At 39.3% G+C, this 18,313-nt stretch overlaps 1 protein-coding gene across 2 annotated transcripts; it reads right to left on the bottom strand.

Annotated features, from left to right (window-relative positions):
• Positions 1-3,219: 3,219 nt before the first annotated feature.
• cnih2 (cornichon family AMPA receptor auxiliary protein 2) lies at positions 3,220-14,473 on the bottom strand. Of its 2 annotated transcripts, none has more exons than XM_085174658.1 (6): positions 13,784-14,473; positions 10,752-10,820; positions 6,917-6,964; positions 4,548-4,660; positions 4,327-4,470; positions 3,220-4,199 (listed from the first exon to the last, which is right to left on the bottom strand). In XM_085174658.1, the coding sequence occupies exons 1-6, from the start codon at positions 13,919-13,921 to the stop codon at positions 4,172-4,174; spliced, it is 540 nt and encodes a 179-aa protein (XP_085030784.1). In that variant the 5' UTR covers positions 13,922-14,473; the 3' UTR covers positions 3,220-4,171. The 2 variants fall into 2 exon arrangements, with proteins under 2 accessions (XP_085030784.1, XP_085030786.1); XM_085174660.1 differs by having other exon boundaries at positions 12,715-13,905.
• Between the last annotated feature and the right edge of the window lie 3,840 nt (positions 14,474-18,313).

Here is an 18,313-nt window from a genome sequence, read left to right as displayed (position 1 = left end):
ACTTAGACCCACACTCAGTGTTTTAGGTTGTGTGTCTTTTTTCTCTCCCCCTCTCTCTCTGAGGAATCACAACTTGTGAATTTTAAATGTTACATAGCTACAGTGACATTTTCAGAAGTGATGATGTCTCTCTGTGGAGACGAACTCTGTCAGCTTCATTTTTATTATGTAATCTAATAGGCATCCAGAGCTCTATAATTTGAAATGTTAGTATTCTGAAGGTGCAGACATTAATGAAAGGCTTTAATCCTCTCTTTGCTGCCCTCCAGTAGAAGCTTTTTCCACATCAGTATTGGTATTTAGTTATTCTGGTGCCTTTAGAGAGGTTGGCTGAATGTCTCTGGAACCACTTCTAAATGCAGCTGTTTTTCAACAGCTTCTCAATGAGGCAGTTCGTCTCCTATCCCTCAGTCTAATGCACCACTCAGTGTCCCCATCATCCTTCAGTTTTATTTTTTCTCTTCCAGCACATCTTCGGAAAAACATCGCATTTCTGTGACAACTCTTCACAGATGGACAAATAAATGCTGACCCTCAACAGGCAGGAAATGAGCGACATAGAAATGGACATTTTGGCATCGTTGTTTTATTAGAATACGGCATGTGAATAGCTGTACATCATAGTGTAGCCTAATATCTATATATATAAAGTCATCCACCAAATTTACTGTAGCGTACATTGATGAGAAATGTATAAAAGACAGATACAAATAATTATACTCAAATACGGTTTTCTAAAAGGCTTTGTTCACAGCAACTACATGACATTCAACCAAGCTGTATGTCTCCTCCCCCCCTTTTTTTTCTCCTCGTGTTCCTGTGCTTTAGTAGCGATTGTCCAGACTCTACACGCTCACACTGTAGTTTTGAGGTCTCAGTGTCCTGTGATTACTTTTGACATTATTTGGAACAGCATACACCGTCTTGTCTTCAGACACACTGACAGCCTACTGAAATTGCTTCAGTGCTTGCGATTCAGATCACACAGGCAGTTTGATTTGCTCTGCGTGCCATGATTTCAGACTTAGATAAGGCTTTGTTTATATTTATGTATGTGTATGTCCTGAACATCTACACTGCAGCTACATTAACGACACGGGTTATTAATGGTTATAAAACTTTTTTTTTTTTCCTTTAAGACTAATATATGATATATTTTTTGAAGAAATTAGGCTTCCTGTAATGTAGAGCATACGGTATGTCAGTCAATTTAGCATTCGGTGCTATGCTACTGGAAACTGAATTTCCCGGAGGAACCCACCCGAGGGATTAATAAAGTTTCATCTAATCTAATCATCTAATCTAATCTAAAGGTGAGTTTAGAACTGTAAGCGAGTTCTGGACACTTCACGGATTTATATTAATTGTTATTCATTTCTGCTTTTCTTCCACAGTCTTCCTCCCCTCATCCCAAAAGGTCACGGCAGATGGCCGCACCTCCCTACACCTGGTTCTGCTGGAGGTTTCTTCCTATTAAAAGGGAGTTTTTCCTTCCCACCTTCACCAAAGCGCTTGCTCACTGAGGATCATATGATTGCTGGGATTGTAGGGACTTTTTTACCTTCCACCTATAAAGCACCTTGAGGCCACTGTTGTTGTGATTTGGAGCTATATAAATAAAACTGAATTGAATTGAATATTAGGAATTAAAGTCATCCTTTCCAAATTGCCAACACATTTTGTGAAAATTAACAAACCACAATTCAGCTGATGTGAGTATTACAGTTGTAGCAAAGGCTTGGTACATTTCGTTCCCCCCAGTGTTTCAGCTTCACAAATGTGCATGGGGCTAATGTTTTATGAATCTGATTAACACAGTGCTGTTGCCGGAAAAAGTGCTAATGCAAAAATGTTTCTTTCTATAAGAAATATTGCATTTATTCCTGTTTTGAGGGACATTTGCTAAAACTACAGTGAAAAATATGGGCTCGCGGCTAAGTCGTACAGGCAGGGCAAGAAAGCGTGAAATGCTGATGTACGCAAACACTGGTGTTCACATTTGTATTGAATTTGCTGAGCTTAGCAAAACAGCCTCAAGCACTGGTATACAGTGCAGTGTGGCTGTTTTCTAAAGAAAATATAGTTTTCATTAGAAATAAATTTCATATATTGCTAACACACACTGGAAAATTATACAGTTACTTTTATCACTGATCGATTGATCAGGGAGTTTTTACTTCCCACTGTTGCCAAGTGCTTGCTCATAGGGGGTCGTTTGATTGTTGGGGTTTTGTCTCTTTTACTGTAGAGTCTTTACTTTGTAATATGAATGTGACTGTTGTTGTGATTTTGTGCTATCAAAATAAAATGTAATTAAATTTATTTAAACAGATCTACTATTTAATTATTGGATAAAAGTCATGACAATGTGTCAATTTTTGCTGTGAATCCTTCTACGTAACAAGAACTTCAGTAGGCTGCAGCAGCTGAGACCATTATTTTAAGTGGGCATTCCTTGACAGTAAGACGTGGTTAGTCAGGGCTGGGGGCAAGGTAACTGATTACAGCCAGCCATGTCTAGCAGCTGAGAAATGCCCACCCGTGTTCTCCAGAGACTCCTTACCTCATTTTTTCCTATCTGAGCCCACAGTTTGTCTATCAGACACCACCATTTAGTACACCTGGAGTTGGTGTATGGCAAATATCACAGCTTGTTCTCAGGCCCCCAGAGTTTCTGTTTTCCTACTGATATCACACATCTGAACCATCACTTATCTGCAAACAGATCCATCTAATGAACACATGGCGGCAAAGGCCAGCCAAGGAAAGGCTTTACTGTTTATAAATCTTGGTCATCAGCAAGATTGTGTGTCTCTTACGTCTGTTGCCTTTGCAGCTGTATGTTTGTAGATGTATTGCGATGCTGTCATTGCACTCCTTAAACAGCTGAAACACTGTCATAGAGTCGTTATTGTCTCATCTGCCACTTTTGTCCCACTCACTGTTACAAACACTGAATAACACTGGATCGATATGTCTCATGACTCAATTTACATTGCTAGATTACTGTTATTAATTGCTTTTTTGTACATGAGATGACTATGCTATGCTATTCTACCTCGAATCAGAGAAGAGTTGCTGTGCTAAAATGACTATAGTATAAATGCAGATGAATAAGAGTAAACATCACTGGAAAGAGGAATAAGGTGCTTCCTGCACACTAAAAAACACAACAAAACTAAAGTTTTTTTTCTTTCTTTTTTTTGAGGAAAAAAAATATTGTGCCAAAAAAATCATGTGCTAAAGAAAGTAGAATTAAAGATAAGGTCTGAGAGCACAAAATACTGCAACTACTTTCTAGTCTCATCATTTTTCTTTTGACCTTGATTTTATATTTGGCACAATGATTTTCAGCGGTAACATTTTGGCATGTTTGAGCTGAACGCTCTTTGGAAAGCATGAACCTAGCATATAGCGTAAAATATGCCCTCTCACGTATGGACACACCTATTTTGAATGCACATCACAAGCATCGACCCTTAAAGTCAAACTTATTTAAGTCAAACCTGGATAATTCCTTGCTTTTTTCTCATTTCATTTTTTACCAATGTCTTATTTGACTTTGCGTTTGGCAGAGACTGGCATCAGGCAAATCTTTATCCTCTGTCCTGGTTAAAGGTGTCTGTGCACACTCCAGCTCATGTCAGGTCTGTTAAACCTCTTACACTGCTAACCCATGTCCTGCAACACGATCAGAGTAACGGTTTGATGTCAGAGTTTCCATATGCAAAACAATCCTGCTTTTAGTACATTGTCAAAGTCAAAGAATACAGACATAATTTTTCATTTTCCAGTCCCCAAGCGTTTGGAGATTCACAGTGAGTGGAGCGACTGGATTATTAAGAGCAGCGTGGGGAAAATCCAGCCCTTCAGAAATATTGTTAAATTGTATAATGGGTCAAAGGCAACACAAACACCTGCGTTTCAGTCCTTCAAGATTTCATCCGGTTGTCCGACAGCAGTATCGGGTGTACAATGATACAATCGAAAAGAGGCTTTTTCGAAAAAATTCACATTCATTCAAATTGTTCTTCATGCTTTGTCCAAGGTTAGACTTCCAAAGCCCAAAGCCAGAAAGGTCAGAATACATGGAGAGACTAAAGGTTTGTGTCTCCGTTTGTTCTCCAATTTTTCTTTTACAGTTATTTTATTTCTTCATCTCTCCTGTTTGTTAGAAGCTCACCAAGGCGTAGACCATACTACAAGAAATAGTGCAATGGATGAAAAATTCAAATTAATTTTACAAATTTATGAATCGTAACACACGTCTAAGGATTCCTTGAAGTGTCATTATGAAATGAGAAACATTGTAAATCTCCCACTTACCTGTAGAGATAATAGAAAAATGAGAGAAGATAAAAGCCCAGCTTACACCAGGACTCTTTCTGACAGTAGTTGAGAATGTCGGCGTTCATCACGCTGACAGGATCATACATGACTTCTGAGCCATCAGCGGGCCGATGAAAAAACCTGAAAAAGCAGGAGGCTTGGCTCACTCACCCATCAGACTAACACAAACTAGTTACACATCTGCTGTGGGACCGTACCTCCACAGATGGTAGAAGAGCAGCGGGATATTTAGGCCAAGTGTGACCCACTCTCCAGCACACATGAACATCAGGCAGAAGAGACCGTGGATGGAGTACTCTGGTACCACCAACTAATAAGAAATATAAGAAGGACGGAAACTGAAATGATTAAGTGATAACACTCCAACAACTCTTTAGAAAACTACAGTGTACAAGATCACACTGCAGGGCAAACACTTTCACACGAAAGGTGTTGCTGTTAGTCAGGGCTAGCTGCTGTTACGGGTGCAAATATACGTTCACTTGCACGTGGACTGTTTTTTATACATTAGTAGAAGGTGATGTAAGTTGCTGACCTTTTTTCCTTGTGATGTAAAGTCTAGCGTTTGGTTGTTAAAATACTATTTGAGAAAATCTGAGATGGGGTTAAGACTCAAGATGGCAACAGGATAGCAACAAAGATGATAAAACTACATTTATTGTGAAAGGACAAAAACTTTTGGGGGGCAACTTGAGGGCAGCAGAAACAAGCTCTCAACACTTACTTCATATCAACATTTTAGTGTTTCATGCTGGGCAGGGAGAGTGTTACCACTTTTCAGAACTTCTCTGTTTCTCTGAAAATAGCTGCTTGTAGCAGCCAAAAGCAGTGCAATGAGAGCACTGAGAATGAACCGACACTGTAATGTCTAGGCTAAATGAGGCCAGCTTACAAGCACCAGAAAGTTCCTTAAGTGGCCACTTGAAAGTTGTTCTACAAGTCAAGTGGCCATATAATCCCACGTTAAAGAGCTTTCTTGTTCCAAAAAAGAGTTTTGGTTGCTATAACTAATATACCCCTACAAAATGACTACAGGAGGTGAATTTTTCTTTATTTAGCTTTTCACCTTAAATCTTTTAAGCTTTCACCTGCGCTAATTCAGATGTCAGACTTGGGCTTCAGTGTGCGAGAACATTTTAATAGAACTGTTTTACAGATAATGCTGTGGCTTTGTACTTCAGTTTCGGTGAGTGAAATTCTAGTATTTCATATTTGTTAGAAGGTCTGTGTATCTGCGTTTCTCATTTTAACTCATACAGTCTATGGATGTGCCTTGCTAACCATGCTAACAAGCTAGCATGGTTAGCCCCACCAGTAACCCCTAGTAGGCTTCTTGGTTGTGGGGTGACCTGCCTGCAGCATTTAGGGTAGTTTTGCCAGTGTCTTCTTTTTGTGTTTTTACTGCTAAAGACCTGTTTCTTGCAAATGGCCTTGTACAGTTCTTGCAAATTTTATTATAACATTTTTATCTTTAAGATTCTTAGCTTAACACCAAGTTTTTTTTAAACTTTTAATTATGTTCATTTCAATTTATTCTTTACACATTATCGCTTTTATAAAGTCTTGCGTGGTCTATTTTAAGTGATTAATTGATAAATTTAATTTTTATAAAAATCTATTGTTTGTTTATTCTGTTTTTGGGAAGTACTTTGTAGTGCTATACAAATGAACCTTATTTAATGTGAACTTAATTTAATAAGAACTATCACATCACATTCACATACACGTAGCAATTTGATCTTGATGCTAGTTCAAAAATATGGCTGCAAAATAACAAATTACATTTCTTTGACTGACATTATAACCCTTAGCTGGCTCCATCAGTCATTACAATCTGTTTCAATATTATTTGAATATTTTTAGTGGAACCAATTTCAGCAGTGATTGGTTAGAGCAAATATCACTAATACATATGTAGTCTAATTACCACGCTAGATTAAACCTGTGTAGCAGTTAAGGGTAATTGAAATTATTTTTCCACTGCAGCAATAAGAGTTCCTTTTCAATAACATGGTGGTATTGTAATTATGCATCAGTGGCATTTTCTTTTCTCGCACTGAGCAGCTATATAAAGAAAAACGTAAAAAGAAACGAGAAAATGGTAACAATTTGAACCCGGGGCAAACCTTCTCAGAAAATGCTCTTTACTACATTAGCATATAGACCCTAATACTACAATTAGTATGGTGGCTACTGCCTTTAAATTAAACTCTTGTAATTTTGTATATTTTTATTTATTTATCCATTAACTTTGACTCAAAAAAACCTAATGGCACTGGCCATCTATGTTTAAAATGGCCTCCACAGTATGTGATCTTTCACGACACAAAGTTCTTTTTCTGAAAGCCTTGAAATAAAAAGCTGACAACATCTGGGCTGTATCAGTGCTCTCCATCACTGTGTGCCTGTAAAGAGGTAATGGTGTGTTGTGGGGACGGGCTACATGTGAAATGAATCAGTGTGTGTCATGGTCCTCACAATGAAAAAAGACAAACGGTCATGGCTCTGTGAAGCCCCTCTGCTTTAGTCATCCACCACCAGGAGATGAAAAACAGCTATTACTCACCCTGCGAAGCAGGTTGCAGATCCTTTCAATGTTGAGAATCCTTTCTCTCTGTGGGGAGGATATAAAGAAAGTCCGGTCAGCAGTCAGTGTATTACTGTCAATGCCTAACAGAAATAGCTGTCTCATTGCAGAAACAATAGATGATCGTGGACTGGAGTGAATCTTATTTTGGAGGATTTTTTAAACTGGACAGATATTAAATATAGTGATAAAATCTAAAAACTGGACCTGATGGCTAGTTTTATATTAGCATTCCTGCTTAAATATCAGTATTATGGGTATAGTGATACTGTAATATGCAGCTGTACATTACATTAGATGTCCAGGCCAACAATAGTACCATGGAAAAATACACTTACCAACTGAAAATAATTAATTAACTACCTACTTTTTTTTAAAACTAAAACTCCCGAGTTTGTTTTCATCATACATCTAAAATACATATATTTTTACACTTTGGTGCAGTTTTATCATAGGTCTGTTTTTTAAATTTTTATTTAAGTTAGTTTCCAGAGTGAGTTTGCTCATTTCACTTTAGTTTCTATTGTTTAATAAGGTTAAGTTTAATACAGTTTTTTGGTTCTTTTTTTTAGCCGCAGCTTTTTGTTGTTATACATGTGGAGTCTGTCAGAAGTTCAACACAATACGATACAAAACAGTATTACAATATTAAAATACACAGACCCACACACACAGTTGCATAGACGTCCCTGTTCTAATAAACACACACACACACACACACACAAGTACTTCTTCATTCTGGTATTGTTGGTTAATTTGACCAAAATGATACAAACACAATTCAAATGAATTTTTTTTAGTGTATTTTAGTTTTATTTATTTATTTATTTTTGTTTTTTAGGCCAGTCTTTTATTTTTATTTATAATAACCTTGGTTTGGTGCAGACAGGACTTTTCATTGCTCAGAATAGGTATTTGGCTGTGGACTATAAGGCCATAACCATGATCTGGGCACATACAACAGGTACAACTTTTGCATGAAGAATGAGTTAAATATAGGTTTTATTAATGACACTAGTGACAGTCCTGATCTAGAGCCTTAATGAATGTCATTAATCATACCTGTGCCCACATTTGGCAGAAATCAGACTTGTTATTTTTTATGAAATTTGAGAAACACAAACTGTATATTATACTTGAATAAATTCATTTTCAGTTAATAATAATAATAATAATAATAAAATACTTACAATGGTGTTGATTTGTTTTTCATTTATGTGGCTGAAACCTATTTGAGAAGCAAATCTCATATTGCAGGGGAAAAAAACCCTGTGCGCACATCTCCCACCTTATCTTGTAAAGCTATCAGCTCGGAGTCTCTGGTGAGCCATTATAGAAAGCTCAATTATCAGTTTTAAAATTAAAGCCATCCGTCTTTGAGTACATGAGCCTGACATCAGATATTCGGCTCATGCAGATGTTTTCTTTGGTTGTCCATTGATTAGTCAGCAAGGCAAATTAGATGTTTTGCTCTACTTCATTTGCCCGTTTATCCGTTTCCATCAACAGAAAGTTATTGCGTTATTGTGTAACCATAATGTCTATCGTCAGATAATTATCACGGGGATGTTAATTTGCTTGGCTTCATTTATTTTGTTAAATATAATACATCAAGTGGATAAGCATGTCTATTCATTCTGACATATTGAGGCATCTATCTTGGCTACCAACCGGTGATATTGGCTTCCTGTAGCTGGAGCAACATCCAGCTTTTATGAGTCTGTGGACATAAATTAAAACTGGTGACCTGAAAGGGGAAAGTGGATTTTGCCCTGAATTAGGCACAGGCTCTCTACCTTCACTGTTGTTAGTATGCTCGGTGTAATTTCCTGCCTTTTTTCTTTCTTTCTTTCATTCTTTCTTTCTAGTCCTTCCTCCACAGTGCTGTTATTTAAGGAGCGAAAGTGCCAGCCTAGCTTCTGTGCATCATATGGTTTATTGTTGTCGGTGTAAATCATTGCGCTGCTCAGATTTTACAGCTCGTAGCCTCCCCGAGGTGGCCCTATTTGTGTCAGGTCATCCAATTTGCTCTGAATATTTAATAGTTCCAATAAAGAAACATGACTGAGGATGTTAATCAAAGGCAGCAGAGACATTTCACAATATACACAATATACAGAAGAGATAAAGGAGCAACAATTACAGGGCAAAGAGTGCTGTAGTTAGATTGGTAATCTAATTAAGCACTTATTATCAGAGACACAAATGAGTGATCTCCCCGACAATCTGCCTCATAACCTTTCTAGAGCTACTGACATAAAAGGAGGCCTGAAAAGGAATAAATTTTACCACTATGATGTGTTTAATTTTGTTGTTTTAACAGGTGAAGTAGCCATAGAAGGGCTCTTTATGGATGGGGTGGTTCTCCCTCTGAGTGTTACTGTGATTAAAGGCTTTACGCAGAAACCTGATTTAAAAAAAAGATGTCTAGCTTCTTCCGCTCTGTCTTTCTATCATTTCTTTCTCTCTCTTCCCAACAAATATTGACTGCTTTTGTCCTTTTTTGTACACAACCGCACTCGAGCGAACATGTGTTGCTCTCAGCTAACCACAAATATAATTGCTGTTTATCTTCCATGGCTGTTGCCTTCGCTTGTCTTCTGTTTGTGCAGCTTATTGATTTTGGGGAGAGACCGGCAGCGTCGCGTCCTGCCAGATCCAGTTATTTCTGAACACATTTGAAACGGTGACATCAGACAGCGTGTTTAGGTTGTCACCAGTCCTACAGAGTGGCCTCAATACTTATCTCACTGCTGTGAAACCAGAAAAGTTCTAACGGGGATTGTTTGTCAGACAGCTCTCCATCGTTGTCCTGAGGAAAGTAAAACATCCACTGTGGCTTTTGTGCTCCATTGTATTTGACTGCATCATAATTTACAGGTGTTGCAGTTATTGTGTCCACCCCCTTGTAGCTGGCATGCCTTCACACTCCTACAGTCTGCTTTCACAGTTTCCTCTCCCACTCCTCATCACTCTCACTTTGCAGTTCAGATGCAGGTTCACATGATTGCTAGAACATTAGCTATCCTGTGAAAACGATAATCACAGCTGCTGTTAACTTGCTAAGCGAATAATAGCTCGAACTACTGACTCATGATAATGTTATTTCATCTTCAGAAGAAAACGTATACATACTGTAAGCAAACAGCTCTGCAACATGAGAGGATAAATAGTTGCGCTAACTTTCAATCAGCAATTATTTATCTGTCACTTTGGATCGAGTGAATGCGTTTGTTCTCGTCACGGTGAGGTGAAAACTCCAAATTGCGCTCCTATTGTGGCGACACTACAGTATCTCAATGTCTAAAAAGCGACTTCATTTGCATGAATCTCTGTAACTGATTAAGCCAACGAGCCGTGGTCTTTGTAGGAGGCTGATTGCTTCAATCTGCATACAAATGAGCATTCAGGGAAACACTGCCTGGGTGTTACTGTAGCAATCACCTGGAAGCTTGGATTAGTGTTTTCAAAGTAGGGCAAATATTTGATTTAGAAATATTAATGAATAAGGCTAAATGTAGCCGAATTAAATATTTGAAAGCTTTCGCTCCAAAAACCCCCAAACTCTCATTTACATAACATGATGATTTTATTTTTTTGGTGATTGCAGGCTTGGAAAAAGCGTTTGCCGTGTTTATTTATGAAATGAACGTGAAACTTTGTGAACTGTGTTTGGAAAATATGCAGCGTAGGCAATGTTTGGGGGGCAAAACCTTAAATGTATAGTCTCCTTGAAAGTACAAAGAAGGGATTTCTCTGTGTGCACATGAAGGTTTGATCATTCTTGCAAGAAGTGAAACAGCAGGGTTCTTACCGCTCTGGTGGGATTGCTCTGATCGATGGGGTTTTTGAAGTCTGTGCGAAGCTCATCAAACGCAATGATCTGAAAAAATAAATAAAATAAAATAATAATATTGGACACGTGAGCTTGTTTTTGTTTCACCACCACTACGCTGCAACTGTAATGCAAATGTAGCTGTTGTCTTCTCGCCACTCATAAATTTGGTTCGACTGAGTCGGCTGTACACTGTTGAGCTGCAGCTGCTTTCAGATCACTTTGAGTACATATGGTGAGTTAGTGGCATATGTAAATGCAGACATTTCCTATTGCCCTTTATGCTGTTAGGAAGGTCATGTTGTGTTGACACCATGTGTGATTATGTAGTAGTGCTTGCGCTAAAGGATTTTTGATTGAAATTTGTCCCTGAATAAGAACAGCTTGGATGGTTAATTCACCCCCATACAGCTTTTGCATTATCCGATTCCTGTAAAAAAAACTATGAAAAGCTGCAGGAGTAGATAAATGCATTGCACTAAGCAATTACATAAGGCTTGATTCTTACGTTGAGACCAGTAATTAAGTTCACATTGGAAGATTAATATTAAGACACAAATGCCAGGAGTCATCCAAGAAGTGCTTGAGAAATGTAAAATGCAAGAAGGTCTTTGACTGAGCATTTTTTTAGCTGGGTTAAGAACATTGCGGTACATTTCTGGTACATACACTACCTTGAGTGTCTCTCTGCATATTGAAATATAATATACTGAGGGCACTCGTTCAGATACACCAATACACTCTAACTGCCTCCTGTGAGGCGAGTATAAGTGACAATTATTCTCACTAGCTCCCTGATTAATAGCTCTATAAAAACACGAATAATTCGGAGTGTAAAGGCCACCTGCTGTGCTTATCATCGGCTCAGGTTTTAAAGAGCTAAGCTTCCCTTTGACGGCTCATTGAAAAGCCATAACAAGCAGACATCATTTGCAGAAAAGTGAACATCAGCAGTGACTGATGGCACGAAGGGGAGAGCACCTTCCACATACTGTACGAGCCTATATGGCTCTCCCTCGTCTTTGTTCGCAATTAGCTCTGTTGTAAACAGATGCAGTTTCCATGGCGACATGATGAGCCCCTCAGTGGGCACCATGGTTACTATACCAGTGAACCGAGGTTCTGATTGGTCGACGGCCACATACAGTTGGGGTGCTGTGCCCGTGGGTGGAAGCAGACTGGGGGAAGGGGTGAACAAAATCATAGGTTGATAAGCGTTTCGGTCACATGCTGAGAGCCGAGCCAGACGCAGGCTTCTCGCTGTCTCTTTCACACACAGACACACTCACTGAGTCATATGTAGTCTCACCCACTTAGTCAATTGGTACGTTAGTCATTTCAAGTCCTATATTCATAATGATGCGTTTCTGTGCTTCGCCGTGTTCCTGCCTCCACGGAGGGAATGTTAAAGGTGAGAGATCAAAGCTGCGGTGTTTGTTGAGTCTGTGTAACAGGCAAACTGAGTGCACTGGTCTCCAGCGATAGCTGTGCAAATTCCACTGAAAATGCCTGCGGGCAGACAGATTCACAACAGTCTGGTGGTGAGATTTATGATCACTGTGTTTTGCTGACTGTCTGTACTCATTATCTGGAGTTTGCTGAAGCCCAAACGCCTTACGTGGAAATGTTTATCGTCAGTTCTCTGGGCTCATAAGTTGCTTTTATGTGGAGGGATGAAGCCAGCAGGAATCTGTGCTTTTTGTCAAAGTGTCATCTGGTGGCTCTTAGGAGATCATTTGAAGTGTCTGATAAGTACAATTACACCTTTAATGCATATTATTATCTCTAGAGGGGCTGAAGTGTGTATGTTATGTTGCCGGCAGCTCTGTACACCTGTGTGTAGGCGGCCGCGCTAGTCTGCCTGTGTGGGATGCTACAGTGAGGATGCTGCAGGCCCTACGTGTGTCAGTCTTAGTTCTGGTGTGTTCACCGTGCCACTCACCTGCCATATGACAAAGAAGATGAGAGCTGCACACAGTACCAAGGTGAGCATGTAGCAGAAGGCCGCAAAGGTGAACGCCATGGCTGCACCAGCCAGCCTGACAAGGACACGGGTGAAGGGAGAGAAAGGAAACTGGTTCCCTGCTCTCTGCCTCTCTCTGGCTACTGGTCACTCCCCCTCCTCCTTTTACTGTGGTAGAGGCTATTGTTGGTTTTCCCCTTTGATGCAAGCTGAGTCTATATTGTCCAGGTGGGTAAAGCACTCAGTTTTAGAAACAATCAATAATCAGCTGACGTCGCAGCTCCACTGCTTACTTGCTGTCTGTCTTTGTCTCTTTTTGTAAATCTGACAGCAGGACAGCTCCTTCCTTGCTTTGATCTAGGAAGCACTTATGTGTCTGTTCACAGCCACAGTAGTCTGCCGCTGGCCCAGTGCTCCTCTTTTCAGTCTCTGACAGGGAAAATGTCTGTCTCCTCCTTGTCCTCCCTGCAGTTTCTCTTTAGACAAAGCCTACACATCATGTTTTTTTTTTTTCCTTTTTTGTTTTTACTGACAAACCACCAAGAGTCTGACTGACACGCCGACTACAGAAGCACAGGTTACTAGTCGATACTAAGAGCAGTAAAAACAGCGCGAATTATTGTCCCAGTCGGTTATGGCTTTTTGTAGTTTGTTGTAGTTTGTTGTATGGCTTTCTGTTCATCTGTTGCTCCGGGATCCAGAACACAATTAATGACGCATATATTTCCATATCATAGTTAACAGGTTTACATCTGTGAGTTATTATTTACAGAGTCTTTACTTATAACGATAGCTAAACTGCTGAGTAATTATTTACATCCTAGCTGAGATTCAAGGTATTGCTTTGCATGTTACACAGTTATATTCTGACAAAGCAAATCACAACTTGCCACTGCTGATTTCACAAAGTGAGAAGGGTGAATCACTGAGGCAGCAGATATTCTAATTGAATCGAAAGATTAGTTAGCACTTCAAGAGGGCTTAGAGATGCGACATCACGATACATTATTGATAGTTTCAGTTAGCATGGATCGACATCTTGACTGACCTTAATATCGAGTAGCGAATACCTGTGCCTGGTAGGAGACGTGTCTGCATCTGAACAGTCCACTCTTTCCTCTTCTCTGTCAATTTGGGTCGACACCATGTCAGAACTGTCTGCTCTGCATGTTTGTCTCAAGCGCATCCCTCAGTTATCTCCAAAAAACAAAAAGAAAAACGTGAAGCCTTGTCTCTGCTGATGTGCAGGTTAAATAGTTAAATTCTAGCAGGGAAATATTTACACAGAAGCCTGCAGAGTGTCTACATGTTGAAACCCATTCGTGCTGATTTAAAAGAAAAATAAAGCGCTCCTGTTCTTAAGTAAAAAAAAAATCTCCACAGCCCTCAGGAGTCATAAGTTACTGAGTCCACCTTACTATCATCTCTCCTGCTCCTTGTGTACCCTGCTTTCTTTTTCCTTTCTTTCTTTCTTCTTTAACTCCCCCTTCTTTTCATCCCTTTCAAAGATTTTGAAAACAGACCTGAATGTGCTTCCTGAGTCTACTGTCTCTGGCTGTCTCTTCCTCTATTTCTTAGACTGCGAGAGAAATATTTCCATCACGGTTGATGTTATAACGGTCAGCCAATAGCATCGCTCTCCCTCCCGCTCTTGTTTGCTCTCCCCTCTGCCTTTCTCTCTTCCTCTCTGTCTGTCAGACTCCCCCTCTCTTGCATTTATACATTTCCATAATCCCTTGTTCCCGTGAGACTGATGAGGGGGCAGGGAAAGCTGCAAATGTCTGGTGTGCCCCCCCTTCCTTATTAGCCCCTTTCGCCCAAGCTTTCAGTCATCTGTCATTCCATGAAATATAACTCTGTCTGTTACAGGGTGTTGTTCTCAGTCATTTGTCATTTCCTTCAATTCTCTCCTCTCAGTGCATTCATTAAATACCTCAATCTCACTTTTTAATTATTCTCTCACTCTATTAATGAACAGAATCCACTAGTGCCACCTAATGTAAGTGTTGATACTCGTATTATTTGTGTGGCCAATGTAGGCTTATTCAGAAAAGTAATTCCTCTGTTAGATGGATCTATGCCATGGCCCAACCTTTTTTAGCTGCCCCACATTAACAGTGTTGGTATTTACTATCTTTTATGTTTCTGTGACGGTTGCTCCTCCAGTCAGTGTAGGCTCTTTAATCAAAATGATATTTTTAATGCTTGTATATAACTATTGTTTCTATCCATAAATGTTCAAATTCACTATTTTATTAAAGACAATTTTAATTAAAAAAAACTAGAAAAGCACATTATTTTTGATTAAGAGGCCAAATTAAAGATCCTGCTATCCATGATTAGTATCGGACTTATCCGAGGTGTCCAGTGTGCCAGCTCAAATTCTGGTATAAAAATTTTGATATTAGTTTATTGTTTGCCTAATAAATAACAATGGATAGATTTCAAAAATGTTTGTGTTTTCGTATGTTTATGGCAATTGGTCTATTAAATGATTAAGTTCAATTCAATTTTATTTTATTTATACAACGACAAATCACGACAACAGTCGCCTCAAAGCACTTTATATTGTAAGGTAGACCCTACAATAATGCATACAGAGAAATGCGCAACAATCATACGACCACCAATGAGCAAGCACTTTGGCGACAGTGGGAAGGAAAAACTCCCTTTTAACAGGAAGAAACTTCCAGCAGAACCAGGCTCAGGGAGGAGGGGCCATCTGCTGCGACCAGTTGGGGTGAAGACAGGATAAAAGACATGCTGTGGAAGAGAGACAGAGGTTAATAACTAGTATGACTAAGTTAAGCACTGTATAAACAATATCTCTCTATATACTGTATATATACTCTGTAGAAATACTTTCTATATATAGTATATATAGAAATACTTTCTACATATAGTATATTTTGCCAGACAGAGATTGATTGAGTCCACTGGCAGCGTTCTTTACACAATTGCATCCAATGCTTTGCACTGCTGACGTAAGACTTGAATGAATGGAGCTGCTCAGGCATGCATCTCCATTCCATGAAGCTCTCTGTGCACTGTTCTTGAACTAATCTGAAGGCCACAAGAAGTTTGATGGTCTGTACCGACTGACCCTACAGAAAGTTTGTGACCTCATCATCCACTGACTCCACTCTGTGATTTTACATTGGCTACCACTTCATGGCTGAGTTGCTGTCATTCCCAATCACTTCCAATTTGATTTTTGACTGTGGAATATTTCGTAGTGAGGAAAGTTCACGACTGGACCTGTTGCACAGGTGGTGTCCTACCACGGTACCATGCTGACATTCACTGAGCTCCTGAGAGCGACCCATTCTTTTATAAATGTTTGTCGAAGTAGTCTGCATGCCTACGTGCTGGATTTCATACACCTGTGGCCATGGGAGGGATTGGAACACCTGAATTCAGTGATTTGGATGGGTGAGGGAATAATTTTGGCAATATAATGTATTTAGCACCTTTCTACTCTGTTGAACACTTAAAGTACTTTCTACTACAAGTCACATTCACGCATTCAATTCATACAGCCTAACATTCATACACACTCTCACAGGTGCTTGGGGGTAACTTGAAGTTCAGTATCTAGCTCAAGGAGTCAGGGATTGATCCACTAACATTCATTCATAAAACCTGAGCCACAGCCTCCCCAAACAAGTGCTTAATGTGAGTTGCTGTCACCTTCCTATCAGCCTGAAGCAATCTGGTTGTTCTCTTCTGACATCAGCGAGGCATTTTCTCTTTTTCAGACCATCCTCTGTAAATCCTAGTTACAGTTGTGTGGAAAAATCTCAGTAGATCAGCAGTTTCTGAAATACTCGGACTCGCCCAACTGGCACCAACCGCCATTAAAATTAAAAACACTCTTCTTTTTTTCTTCTAAAGAAAAAAAAAACAGAACAGAACCGACATTTATCACAAAATGTATGTGCCACAACATTTTACAGTATACTGTAAATGTTCGGTCACACTGACAACTGAAATGGCAGAGTTTTCTTAACTATTCAAATCAACCAGTTTTTATTACTCAGACAAATCACATTTAATTTTATTGTTGTTATAATAGAGATTTTCTTATTACTGCAATAACCAGACACGCTCTGTTTATTACTTTCCATGTTTCTGTACTGCAAGATATACAGCAGTGAGCAACATTGCTTTTATGCTGATATTATTGTTGTGCTTCATTAATAATAAGTACAGCCTAAATATTAAGAGGTATTGTAAATGTCTGTTATTTCTGACCGTAAGGAAAGAATGAAGAAAAGTCATTACATAGATTTCAATCCTGCAACATTTCTGTTGTAACATTTTCTGTTAGAGAAAACACTCAGACTGATATTCTTGTTCATCTTCCATAAAATGATAGTTCAATTTGGCTGTGTAACTTTATCACATTGGGTGACACATTGATCAGTGCTTTGTGAGCATCTCCAGATCCGGTTAGCTCATAAAGACACTACCAAACAGCTGCTTCTAAGCCCAATCTTAATTAAGAAAAACAAACAAAAACAGATCTCTAAGAGCGTATTGCAATGACTGACACTGACACACCACAGATTCGCAAATTGGAGTTGGATGATGGTTTGTTTAAAACGTTAGAGGTGTTTTGTTGTTGCTGTTTGTTTGTTTTTTGCCAGTCTGGGTAAGTGTGCTAGCCATCTGACAGCCGAGGAAAGCAGAGGTTGCTGGTCTATTTTGGGTTACTGTGTTGTCGGCAGTGGGGGTTCCCTGCAGTCTGATCAAACTGTGTCAAGATGTTATTTTTAACCAAACTTACTTTCTGTCCTTCAGCCTCCTTATCCCGATGTCATTTATTTTGGTAAACCAGGGAGCACAGTGAACAATCAATAAAAAAGTATCACAGATATCTCACACAGTTCGCTTGTTCATTTCACAATCAGCATCCCTTGAGTGTTTTTGTGTTGAAAGACTGATGGAGGTCACACTGGATATGAGCTCCAGTTAAATGCCACAGGTCCTAAAGGCTGCCAAATGAGGTTTTGGCTCCATCTTGAGCCAGTAGCTCAGAACTCATAGCATGAAATGAGTGTTTCTGGCCCAGAAACCATAGGACAAAGTCCAAAAAGGTTAGTCCTCTGGCCCTCAGAGTGAACATTTCCTGAGTTTCTCTGATTAAAATGACCTCACTTGATCTTAAGGCTGGTATTACATCTATATTTGCATGTATGTATAAATACAGGAAAGCGTATTTAATGTACTGTGGGTGTACGTCTATGGTAAAAGGAAAACAAGCCCCATATTTTTTCACCTCACAGAACTCTAAGGCCACCGCTTGGCTTTGGTGTCACCGACTAACCTGTGTCAAAATAAAGGTCAGATTTGAAGGGCTTGTCTTTTTTACCCTCTCTGCCTGTCTGTATGTATTAATGTTTTCGTGGGTTTTTATTTGACACGTTTTTCAAAAACAAGCTTGAACAGAAGCCAAATCTTGCAGCACAAGCAAAATCATTTAAACCATAGACAAAACCACAAAAGACTTGCTCTTATCTTATTAGTGGCTTTAGGCTTCCCACTAGTGGCAGTAATCAGTGACTGCAGCACCTCA

The sequence above is a fragment of the Neolamprologus multifasciatus genome, chromosome 10, assembly GCF_963576455.1.
Source record: "Neolamprologus multifasciatus chromosome 10, fNeoMul1.2, whole genome shotgun sequence".
Taxonomy (NCBI): domain Eukaryota; kingdom Metazoa; phylum Chordata; class Actinopteri; order Cichliformes; family Cichlidae; genus Neolamprologus; species Neolamprologus multifasciatus.
The sequence above is the reverse complement of the archived record's forward strand: the minus strand, read 5'-3'. Positions and strand labels throughout refer to the sequence as shown.

Excerpts from the sequence above, each read along its gene's own strand:
- cnih2 (XM_085174658.1), bottom strand. The coding sequence starts at position 13,921 with ATGCGCTTGAGACAAACATGCAGAGCAGACAGTTCTGACATGGTGTCG. Across the intron at positions 4,471-4,547 it reads CTCTTCTACCATCTGTGGAG|GTTTTTTCATCGGCCCGCTG; the intron begins GTACGGTCCCAC and ends CTGCTTTTTCAG. Across the intron at positions 4,200-4,326 it reads TTTTTCTATTATCTCTACAG|TATGGTCTACGCCTTGGTGA; the intron begins GTAAGTGGGAGA and ends TATTTCTTGTAG.